Source organism: Eulemur rufifrons, chromosome 19 (genome assembly GCF_041146395.1).
Source record: "Eulemur rufifrons isolate Redbay chromosome 19, OSU_ERuf_1, whole genome shotgun sequence".
NCBI classification, from domain to species: domain Eukaryota; kingdom Metazoa; phylum Chordata; class Mammalia; order Primates; family Lemuridae; genus Eulemur; species Eulemur rufifrons.
In genome coordinates, this window is record NC_091001.1 from 86,152,079 (window position 1) to 86,165,027 (window position 12,949).

At 35.0% G+C, this 12,949-nt stretch overlaps 1 protein-coding gene across 2 annotated transcripts in view; it reads left to right on the top strand.

Moving 5' to 3' along the window:
* The window catches only part of SOS1 (SOS Ras/Rac guanine nucleotide exchange factor 1), a 127,208-nt gene extending 115,999 nt beyond the window's left edge, over positions 1-11,209 (top strand). Inside the window, exons 21-23 of one of the 2 annotated variants that reach the window (XM_069494408.1) lie at positions 5,364-5,408; positions 6,830-6,948; positions 7,894-11,209. In XM_069494408.1, coding sequence (XP_069350509.1) covers positions 5,364-5,408; positions 6,830-6,948; positions 7,894-8,385 — 656 coding nt within the window. In that variant the 3' untranslated portion in view covers positions 8,386-11,209. The remainder of the gene's footprint in view (positions 1-5,363; positions 5,409-6,829; positions 6,949-7,893) is intronic. The other variant, XM_069494409.1, reaches the window with a different exon arrangement.
* Positions 11,210-12,949: the final 1,740 nt, after the last annotated feature.

The window sequence follows — 12,949 nt, forward strand, 5'->3', positions numbered from 1 at the left end:
CCCTTTCTCAGCCTACCTCATGGTACCCTGATGGTATATAGTGCCGGCTAGTACACTGCCTATGCTTTTCAGCACAGCCATACAAATCTTACAGACTGCATACTATTGCTTATCCCTCTCTTATTTCTAGACCAGCACTGTCTTATAGAAATATAATGTGAACCACATGTAAAACTTTAATGTCTAGTAGCCACATTAGAAAAAGCAAAAATAATTTTAATAATATATTTTATTTAGCCCAGTATATTAAAAAATTTGTCATTTCAACATGAAATGAATGTAATATTTATTATGGAGGTATTTTACATTCTTTTTTTTTGTTCTAAATCTTTAAAATCCAATGTGCATTTTACACTTACAGCACATCTCAATTTGGACAAGCCACAGTCAAATGCTCAAAAATTATGTGTGGCTAGAGGCTGCCAAACTGTACAGCCATCAGCTCTACCCTTTGAAAAGGCTACCTTTTAAATCTAGATCACTATTAATTTTCTAATTGCATGTGGAGCTTTACAGCGCTTCTAAGAACACACAACTGGTTTTCATTTATTCATCACGAAATCAAAACTTGAATCCAGTCACCTTTAACCCTTTCATTACTACTTCCACGTGGTCTTCCCATTGGCTGTCTTAGTTCAATGTGCTGATCACGTTCCACCCTAGTATATGACATAATAGAATCCAGTACAGGAGGCAGCGTGACATTATTATGGAGGAGGTTGAGAAGCATTAACCTAGGAGTGAGAAATCAGGTTTGTCATCCCAGTCTGCTAGTGGGATGCTAGACACTTTTTCTGTGCCGTCTTGGGGTCAAATTAGATTAAGATTCTCTCAGAAGAAACCTAACTAAAAATCTACTTAAAATAATTCTTTGGAGGTATATTGACATTTGGTCCAGAATCCTATTTGTTTATTCCTATAGTGTACATACATTTGTAGACCAGCATTCTGTCTTGTCTTTGTACCAACTAAAGTGAATTTGTCTTGAGAATAATACAACTTGGCTTTATTTGGTGACTGGGATCATGGAGTCATGTTATACACATAATAAGCTGCCATATATTTTTAATAAGTTCAAACAGACACAGGTAAAAAAATTCCCATTTATTCTCCCCAACTTTCCAACTCCCTAAATTGAGTAATAAAAATGAACCCAGCACTTTTTCGGTCTATCTGACCTAAAATCATTATTTATTCTGACCCATTTAACTGTTTACAGGATTTTTTCCCCTAGAGCAGACAGCTCTGGGTCTATATTATAAGGATTCTCAAATAACTGAATTATTGAAACCACATGAAATTCATTAATTGCAAATTCTACTTCTCTTAGTTTAAGTAGCTAACAATAGAAAAGGAAAAACAGAAGATAAGCACATTAAGTTCTCTACCAGTGCTGAATCTTTAAATGATATTGATAAAACAGGGAAGAAGGAATCATTCTGGAATGCGGTGCTCTGGATCAGTGCTTTCTCAGATGGCAGTGGAACAGTATTAGCTTAAACAGCTGGGCAGGTGGAGAATACATTGAGGAGTTAGGCTTTGTAATCTTAGACTTGAGGGTTCTCTCAATATCTCTCTTTTTTTTGTGATAAAGAAAACTCGTATTACTACTCCCTTTGCTTTTAGTAAAAACTGAAAGTAACTGATTTGAAATCAAATAAACCAACATAATATAAAACCACCCATATGCTCAGTTAATCCCTTACTGAAAACTTATCAGTAGCCTATGTGTATTAAAGGGCCTCACCTGCTTTTGACTCCACTTCTGCCTAACAGATCTGCTAGTACTGTGGGGATCCATCACCTGAGCCTCTAACTTGCCACCCGCCGCCGTTTTGCCACCAGAGTGAATACCTACTTCCTGTTTCCATCAGGGCCTGGCAGGAAGACTGCAGTCATATCATCTGAACACATTCCAGTCGATACAAAGCAACAGAAAGTTACATTGTTTAAATTTCTCAAAAGGCCAAGTTTGACCACAATTTTTTTTCATCAGTCATAATGCTGTTCTCTTTTACTCTTAGGGTTTTTTTCCCCAAATAATCTACTTTTAAACCTATAATTCTTTCAGCCACTATGTGTGGCATATTTTACTCTTTGCTAAGCATTTGCACGTCTTCTCTGGGAAAGCTTGCAGTCTAAGAAATTAAAAATAGTCATAGTACAAAGAGAATCACAGTTAAATGCTAAGAGTGATGAAGACAAAAAATGCTATAGAAGTTTACAGAAAGGTGATCTCAGAATGGACAAGAATAGTCACAGAAAGCTTTATGGTAAAGACAGAGAAGGAAGGGAACTGACCACCTACTTAGCGTTGCCATTTATAACCTCACATTCAAAGTCCGGCTCCACACCCTGCCCTGGCCAGGTCCGCCAATGAGGCAATAATGACAGTGCCTAGGAAAAGAGAAAAGACCACCTGGCTCACTGCTTTGTTTCTGCTGCTAATGCAGAGAGGGGGAAATGAAGAAATGCCTCTTACCTTCCTGTTTGAAGATTGCCTGGTCGTAAAATGTAGGCCAGAGGTCTGACCTGGTCTGCGTGCTGGAAATGAATTTTATCTCCATTCCTTAGAAGAAGAAGCTTTAACAAGAAACAGATATATCACAAGCATTTCAAGCAGAAATGCAAGGCTTTTCTTCATGGAAGATTATTGTAGGTGATGAGTTTCTAATCTCAAAAACATTTGCGTTTACCAGGCTTTTGTGAGTTTAAGGAGTTATCCATCATTTATGTCATTTATACCATTTTTTTCTATAGGAAAATGCTTATTTCTATTTCAAGAATGACTCCTTTATAAACTTGGGATTGTCTTCAACAGTGGTTTCAACCCCAATTATATTGTATAATCCCTTGGGGAGCTTTAAAAAAATACCTAGGTGCAGTCCATATTAGATTGGGGAGGCTGGGAATCAGAATTTTTAAAAACTCCCAGGGGATTCTAATGTACAGTTGATCTGTTATCTGGAATTTATACTTAATAAATTAATACTATTTAATTAATTAGATTTCACTCCTAAATCATCAATAAATTTGTTGAGTATCTAGCTGATAAGAATTTCTAGCATATATTTATTGATTACAGCATGTAAAATTCTCAAAGAATTTTTTATAGCATTTTCCAGGCAGTCAGACCAGGCAACTAATATAAAGTGAGAAATCAGAGAACCCCAAATTTACCAAATGTACGAATCTAAGCCTGTGCTATATGTAAACATGATCAAAGCCAAGTTTACATCTGTGTATGTATGTCTATTCATATGCATAATCTTTCAAAAGACGGTAGCTTTGACAGTCATGAGCTTTGTGCTTTTATTCCTATATCGTACTAAGTGTACTATCACACGTTTTTGAGGCTTATCTCCAGGAGTTATATTTATTTTTGTTTTCAAGAAAAGCAGGAAATATATAAGCAGGTAAACACTAGAGCTGGATATTCCCTTAATCCCTATTATGTCATAGGTGCCTAACAGTGAAGAAAATCATTGACAGAGCAATAGCTTCATATAATTTCAGAGTATAAAAATGAATTTTAATCTTCTGAGAGGTAATTTATTAGAATTAGCTAGATTGCTACACTTAGTAATCATGGGTTCCAAATAAATACTAGCACATATGGAAAGGAGGTAATGGGACAGATTATTTGAAATTTGGCCTCCCAGGGAATATAAGCAATACTGTAGCTATATAAGCAATCAAGTTAGAAGTTGTGCTGGCTCAACCTGGAATGTAAAATTATCCTGACCAAATAAGCCTGAATAAACAAATGTTCCAAATTATGAGTGATTGCCTATTGTGCAAAAAAAAAAAAAAAAAAAAGATGAGAGAAAGAGAAATCTGAATTTTTCTTTTCCTCTTTTATTTTTTTGAGATAGAGTCTCACTCTGTCACCTTGGCTAGAGTGCAGTGGCTTCATCCTAGCTCACTGCAACCTCAAACTCCTGGGCTCAAGCAATCCTCCTGCCTCAGTCTCCCAAGTAGCTGGGACTACAGGCACATGCTACCTTGCCCGGCTAATTTATTCTATTTTATGTAGAGACGGGATCTCACTCTTGCTCAGGCTGGTCTCGAACTCCTGGCCTCAAGCCATTCTCCTGCCTCAGCCTCCTAGAGTGCTAGGATTACAGGTGTGAGCCACCGTACCTGGCCAAAGAAATCTGAATTTTTAAAAATCAGCTCAGTCTAGTGTTCTGGGAATTATTTCAGTCTCTTGGGTATTGTCTGTTCCATATGGTGTTAACATGAGGTAGTGTAACATAAACAATTATATTGATTTATAGCTAATATAGATCATCAAGCCTTTTGTCTCAATTTTCCTACTTTAATGTTCTTGGGGCTCTGGCTTTAGATTTTCATTTTTTTATTTTTTATTTTTCACTTATGTATGTATGTATTTTGACACAGGGTCTCACTCTGTTGCTCAGGCTGGAGTGCAGTGGCATGATCATAGTTCACTGTAACCTCAAACTCTTGGGCTCAAGTGTTCCTCCCAGCTCACCCTCCCCAGTAGCTGGGACTACAGTTCTGTGCCACCACCCCTAGCTAATTATTTTTTATTTTTACTTTTTGTAGATACAAGGTCTTGCTGTGTTGCCCAGGCTAGTCTTGAACTCCTAGGCTCAAGTAGTCCTCTTGTCTCAGCCTCCCAAAGTGCTAGGATTACAGACATGAGCCACCATGTCCAGCCTCAAAATTTTTTTAAGCAATTGATAAATATTGTTGAAATTAGACATCCTAAATTTATCAGTGAGTTTCCTACACAAAGTGAGTCTAGGCACCAAATGTTTATTAACTTTTTTAAAAAGTGTTTATGAATATAGTAGGAAAAAGCTACATCACTTTCAAGCTTGTTTTAATATCCAAAGCTCTGGTGATTTTACGATGAGAATATATGCCCCAAGAACATTTTTCAAAGGTATATAACAATAATATTAGTAAGAAACTCTATTTTTCAATTTTTATAAAATGAATTTATTTATTACTTGTTTGACAAGTTTGAGTTTTCAAAATAATCTTTTATAAATGACATATTTCTATACGTTCAGCTGAATCTTTGAGTTTATACATTTTTAAGTTTTCCAGTAATGTAGGATATTTTAGTTTTTTCATAAATATTTTTCATTTAATTATAACATCAAGTAGTAAATCTAAAGGAATCTTCAAAATTCCCAATATGATATTAATTTAATTATTTTTTCTTCTCAAAAATAAGTAGTAATGAGCTTTTACTACAAACTGTTACAACATTCTTTAAAACTAGGATGACAAGAGTAACATTTTCATCATAAATATAAATTTTCACAGATGAGTTGAATATATCAATGAAAGAAAAAAAATCTACTTTCTCTTGTTTCCTTTCACAGGCAACGATACCGTCTTTATCCAAGTTACACTGCCCCATGGCCCAAGTTAGTATATTTGGTTTAAGACTCATAATTCTCGCTTTGGCTTTAAAAATCAAACCACGTGTAATCTTTTCCTGCTAAAACTTTTCTTGGGTCTGGCAGCACTGGTACCTTGCTTGCAAAATTCTAAAAGTGAGGCCTTTACTTGTGCTATCTTTTGATCATAAATGATTTGCTTAAATTTATATACTTTTCATGCTTTTTGTAAAACCTTTTTTTCTCTTTTAAAAGAACTTATTAAATAAGTGGCTTCTACATTTAATCTTTTTTATCTTTTCCAACTGTAGACTTCTAGATATATTTTAATGCTCAACTTTGGGGAAAAAAAGCAAGAGCATGCATGCGCGTATGGGAATGCTGGCAGCTACATGCAGTGTCTAAAGCACGAAATACACTTAGCCTGGTGGCAGCACAGATTGTAGGCAAATAACTGCTTTTGACTTTAGAAGAACTGTCTTATAATTGTAACTATTTAAATTATAGCCTAAATATTCACCACTAATAATAATAAAAGAAACTTCCTTTGTAGCTATTCGCATTTAATTTTAAAGTAAACTAACAATTCACTAAATTCTATTATTTTAATTATTTTAAGCTACTGGATTAATACTTTTTGCTGTCCTTTCATACAAGTGATTTCAAAATGTATACAATGGAAAGTACTAGTTATAAGTGAAATTAACTGTATGTAGTCTCTTAAGAAAAAAGATGGGTGATCAAAATGTTGATCATTTGAATAATATCAATACAGAGTACTCTTTTTAAGTTCTATATTATAACATTTAATTGACAAAACAAAAAGCTTAATGTTTAAAGGATAAAAAGAACCTACTGAGTATAATTTTGAATGATGTAAGTATTTTTTCATATCTTTTTTATACTATTTATAAACTAGCTAACAACATACGTAAGTGTCGTCTTCCAAAGTATAATTATTTATATGCCTGCATTATGTCCTATGGTTAAGATCAGAAACTCAATTCCCAGGGACTATCCAGTAAGGAAAGGGAAATTCTATACTAATAAAGTCAGAAAAAAATGAGCCCATGACAAAGCTTAAAAATTATCATTCCAAAGATTTTTCAGTAGCTTGTTGTTTCTCCCAGACATCTGAGAATCAGACCCAATTAAAAATACCAATAACAGACTAATAGTGGGAATGTTTTGTTCAAGCAAAATAACAGAATATCTTAGGCAGCTGATTTCTAAAAATTCTGCTAAAAAATTTCTGCATGCTTTTATGTAGCAGTTTGCTTTCATAAGTAAAATACTATTGGGTATTGGTTTATTGAACTGCTTTTGATACTTCTGCAAATTTCTTTTTAATAAATATAAGCAGTTTCCAGCTAAGCCTTTTCAAGATTAATAAATGAAATAAAATTCCCATGAACTTTAAAAAAAAAAAAAAATTTAACATCCTACAGGATCTGCTTCAGTATCATCTATAAGTTTAACCAAGGGGACTGATGAAGTGCCCATCCCCCCTCCTGTTCCTCCACGAAGACGACCAGAATCTGCCCCAGCGGAATCTTCGCCATCTAAGGTAAAGTAGAAAATCTTGTTATCTAGAAATTGGAATTATTACAGTTACATTATCATAAATTGCTTATGTCTAGTTTAGCTCTCACTAGGATAGGTTAACATTTCAGAGTATTTGGGCTTAATAGTTTAAATAAGTATTAAATATGGAATTAGCGTGCAGTAATGCAATAATGCTTTTCCTCTGAAGGTAGTAGTTGTTTGGTATGTTTTCTATGTTTTCAAAACTCTTATAAACCTAAGCTATGAGTATTGTCAAGGAAAAAAACAAGTTTTAATCTATGAAGTAAGAGTAAAGTCTTAAGCACAAAAGCAGAGGAGAGGGAAAAAAGAAAGAGTTAAGCTTTGTATGAAGGCACAGTATAACTGAAACTGTATGTCAGCATATGCTAACAGTTACTTATCTGAGCCCTTCACAGCGACTCTGATGTGCTTTTCAATGGGGTTTTCATGAAAATTCTGGGTTGGAAGAGACCCTAAAGGCCCAAAATAGCTATTTTTTCCACTTGTTTAATTTTTTTTTCTTTTTCTTTGGCCAGCTGTTAACAATTCATTGGTTCTTAAGCTGTCCAGAGAGAAAAGCATCAGGACAAGTTAAGATACTCTTTGCAGAACTTCATGAAATGTTAATATAGTAAATTTTAAACTGTAAAAATAATAGGTAATTTATGCTAAATCAGAAATAACCTTATACTATATTGACTGATAGGCAAGTAGCAGCAAACAAAAAGATTTTGAGGAAAAAAACTGGGGTAAAAACTTTGGCAAAAATGTTTTTTTCTACAAATTGGCAGAACCTCCCATTTAAAATATGGCAAAAATCCCTGTTCCCCACCTAGTATCCCACCAATAGCATGTTTGAAAACTCCAACTTAAAATTCTTAATATATTCATGCTACTACATAATTTATTAATAAATGTGTGTTTTATTCTTTTTCTCATTTGTTAGATTATGTCTAAGCATTTGGACAGCCCCCCAGCTATTCCTCCTAGGCAACCCACATCAAAAGCCTATTCACCACGATATTCAATATCAGACCGGACCTCTATATCAGACCCTCCTGAAAGCCCTCCCTTATTACCACCACGAGAACCTGTGAGGACACCTGATGTTTTCTCAAGCTCACCACTACATCTTCAACCTCCCCCTTTGGGCAAAAAAAGTGACCATGGCAATGCCTTCTTCCCAAACAGCCCTTCCCCCTTTACACCACCTCCTCCTCAAACACCTTCTCCTCATGGCACAAGAAGGCATCTGCCATCACCACCATTGACACAAGAAGTGGACCTTCATTCCATTGCTGGGCCGCCTGTTCCTCCACGACAAAGCACTTGTCAACATATCCCTAAACTCCCTCCAAAAACTTACAAAAGGGAGCACACACACCCCTCCATGCACAGAGATGGACCACCACTGTTGGAGAATGCCCATTCTTCCTGAGTTCCTCTGGACCGGGATGTTTATTTTCCCAGCCCCAAATCCATTGCTGGCAATGGATGCACTGAATGTGCCAGCACTGAGGAGTTAAAATGAGAACTCCAAACACTAACGACTCTACTTCAAGATGCAGTATAAGACAATGAATTTTAACCTGGACATTAATTATAAAATGAAATGGTATTCCAGTTTAGAATACGGAAAGACTGATCTAGAGGAATTGGACAACTGATTGCACCTGAAAATCAAGTAAAGGGACTTTTTTCCAGCCAATCGGCAGGAGTCCTCTTTTTGTGAAGTCATCTTTATCATTAAAGGGATGGAAAACACAGTTTAGTGTCCAGCAGGCCCACATGATGACAGTTTTTGTAATTCAAAATATTATGCACTTTTAAAAAAAAATCTTAAACAGGGATCTTATGTCCTCCTTTGTTTTCCTTTGCTTTACTCTTCTACTTTAGAATATTTTCTTAAAAATCACTCAAAGGACTGTGAGGAAAGGCTGTGGTACCTGACCTTGTTGAAATCAAGGCCCAGCACTGTACTACAGTCCTGTTTACAGATTATTACAGTGAACTGAATGGGTACCGAGGCTTCACCAAAGAGGTACTTTTTTGTTGTTGTTGTTATTTTTTTTTTTAAGAATAATTATACCAATTTTAAGAGCATTCCCCTACCTGCCCCCACACACCCAAACAAAATGTGGTGGTGTTGCCTTCAAACGAGAAGTTTTGTGTCATTAAGATGACAGAAGAACTTTTTTAAAATGTAACTGTCAAGTATACTATTTACATTTAGGAGACTGTTAATCTACGCTAGATTGTCATTTTTGCCCCTTCTCCCACAAAGGTTTACTGGTAGTCCATGTCATGGCTCGTAGCTGTCCCTCTAACCACACTATGGAAATGCAGGCACCCAGTATGCAAAGGAGCACTTGCTGGGTCTCACTGACACCGTTCATGTTTTACTAATAGTTGAGTAATCAGCATATCTAGAATTACCTTGCATTGCCTAAATCATGTGTATATAGTGAATGTTATATAATATACCTGGCAGGTCTGTTTTAATTTAATTGAATAAAGATACAAATACTTTGTTTGGCTGGCATATATTAAATTATTATATGGAGAAAATGGTCGATTCTTATTTCTTTCAGTTGAAAAACACACGAAAACACTAAGCATAAAAGCACGTATTGTGGTACGCCTTGGTTTCTAGTTCTGGATATACATATTAATCTTAAAGAGTGATCTAAAGTCACAGTTTGGCATGTAGGAAAACATTTGGTTAGAATAGGATGGGTATCTTTTAAGCAAAATTGTGTAAGTTTTTTAAGTTCCTAAGCACCATGTATACAGTTTGTTAAGGTTTATATTGAACATTCTGCCTTGCTTGAGGTCTTCTCTATCAGAACTATTCATAATAGAACATCTACCCATATCATTAGTATCATAATATGGATTATTTATTAAGCCTATGTACTGCTCTTCTGAGTCTAACAAATACTGTGACTGAAATGCATGCACCTTGTTGAAGAGAAAAAGTTTTATTAATCTCCACTGTAATGTCTGTGAAATGTGCAGTATTCCATCCTTAGAGAGTCACCAGTTCATCAGTATCTGCATGTGTCCTCTGAATAATGAAGCAACATTTCGGCAATTCTGTTAACCACACCATTAGAGACATTTTTAAAAGTGCTGCAACATGGTGGAAACCTAGTACTTTAATAATTTCCTGTGATATTTATTAGAGCATTAAGTGTACATCACAATAGTACAGTATATAGTCCTTTAAGACCAGAAAGTATGTTAATTGCACCATCATTAAGCAGTCCATCCTATCATATCTTTTCTTATTTGTTAGAGTTGAATCTTTTCTGTTTAATATTTGTGCCATTCCTATTATGGTAGCCATTTTTCTCTTTATAAAATGTCTCCTCATTTAAAAGTGTCCTAAAAAATTAATTTCAAATCCCCTCTTGGATGCAAAGTGTCCATAAGACCGTTCATTCAACAAATATTTATCTAATCCTACTTGTGCTGCTACAACTAATCATGATACACATTCCAGAATCTCCCATGACTTTTTAGTGGGCCAGCCTCATTGTCCCTAGGATTTCCCTTTTTATGGCTTACTGATTACTTGTCTTTTTAATTACCTCACCCCCACTCCAAATGAGAACCTGAGAAAAGTCGCATTGGAGCCCATTCAGTCTCTCTCTGGCTAGTGCATTGCCAATAAAGTGATGACCCCTATTCAACCTGCCTGATCTCATAAAGAGGAAAAACTCAGACTTGGAGTACTAACCATATTTCTTCCAAAGGGAACCATTCTTCTATCCCGTGGTTCTAGGAGACCACTTCACTGTGCAACAATTTTATATGCATTGTGGATAGAGGATATTTTTATTCTGAAGTGTGACATTGGGTAAAAATATTTTCTGCAGTGGTAACCGATTACAAAAATTCCCATCGGATGCCCTTAGGTGGAGGTGAGAAAACTATATGCTTGCCTTCTCAATCTGAAACATTAACTAGTTGGCAAATTTATCCTTTGTAGTAACTGAAATATACTTAATTAGGGACAAGAAGTGGCAGAGAAGATAAATGCATCATTACAAAATTCTGCTTTTGAATTCGGGACATTGCAAGGGAGTCGATGCACCATGACTTTTTGTTAACCACATTCCAAAATGTGGAACATTTCTTTTAGAAATGGACGTTCCTAAATGTTTCATTACCTTTGGATCACAAAATGAAAATATTTCAAGGCTGAATTTACTTAGTGGGCTGATAATCAATATAAATAGAAAGAGAAGCTTTTCATATCTAAGCACTTTTTAAAACAGGAACAGATAAGAAATAAATTTCTAAATTTATTGAAAGATTATAGTTATTTACTCTTGTCCTCCAAATGTATTTTAAGACTACAAGTTATCAGAAGCTATACAGACCTTAAATGTTTGCTTAACTAAAAGTTTTTGGGCATCAAATTATATCTTTGTAGGTTACTATTCTCTTAACAACTCGAGGATGCTTTAATAGATCTGAATTTAGCAAAGAGCATGCCACACACACTAATACGACAATCAACAGAACAGTCTAATGAACAAGTAAGTACTATATCAGTTGGAGGCTATATTATGGTTCTAAATTCTTCCTTAATTTTTTCATAAATCAAAAATTATCTTATGTAAACCAAAAATTAGTTGTATTTATGATCATGATCTGGTCTTAATTCTCAAGTTCAGCTTACTTTAATCTTGTATTTGTTTGTCTTTTAATATGACAGCTTAAATTCAAATTTTTAAGTGGCTCAGCAAAATAAATGGGAGAGGGGTGTCCCAATTTATTAGTGTTGTACATATTGAGGAAAACCTTTGTTTTTCTCCAGATTTGGAAAGAAATGATTTAACCATTTATTTCTTGGTATTCTGCTGCTGTGGATAGGTTTACTTATTCTTTTAACCTATATTGTGTGACTGTACAAGTGTAGGTCCCGTTGTATTGCACATTGATCTTTACCAATAAATAAACATCACAAGATTAATATTGGTTTGGCTAAAAGAATTATGCAGTAAAAATTATTTATAAGGGAAAATGATGACTTTACAATGCCTTTATTCAACGTACTTCTCTTTTGAACATCTTATTACTAACTTTTAAAATCATTTCATAATCCCTTATACATGAGCCAATAAAATATTTTGAGCTCTACTTAGGAAGCATGAAGTAGATATGATAATTCTAAACAACAAAAGCACTTGTAACTTGTTTTGTAAGTTTCATGCCTTATTTTCCATTTTTGACACCGTAAAGTGCATTTTCTGTCGACTGTGAGCAAATTTCCCTTTTGCCTTTAATGAAAATAGTGCATTAAGTAGCCAACTGCTGCAGAATTATAAAGCAAGTTAGCTAAAGGTGGGTCACATTGGACTACCACTCAAAGAAACAAGATCCATAATAGATGGAAGGTACATGTGGTGTGGCTTAGGGAGAGCGCACCTGTGCCAGATGCATGCCACTTTCAGTAGCTGCCAAATGTGCCTTTAATTAAGAACATCTCTAATTTTTTCCTTCAGATCAAGTCAGCATTTGGGGGCGGGATTAGGGCAGGGGACTTTGGGGTGCAAATATCTGGTGGAACCACCAGAGAATTTGTTTGTCAAAGTGACATGTATAATTTTAGTTGAGATGTGTTTGTGTATATATGTGTATTTGCCTTTGTTTAGTAGCACGGTTATTTGCTAAAATGTCAAAAAATTGATCTGTCAGTCTTACTTTGATGTAAGAACAAAGTGTGGTCTATACATCTATTATGGCCTTTGTACCTAACCATGTTCGTAGGTAATCTTTGTACTCTGTGTGCAGCAGTATTTGGTTTGCATTTAAAGTGAAAATAATGGCTGTTATTTTTCTGGCATTACTAAGATAAACCGAAAAATAATAAAGAAAAATGCCTTACATAGCCCACAAGTGTATTATTTTGCATGTATTTATTTTAGAGGGCAGTATTTTTAAAGTCGTTAGTGATTCTCATTTAGCTCATATGTGCCATATAGAAATAT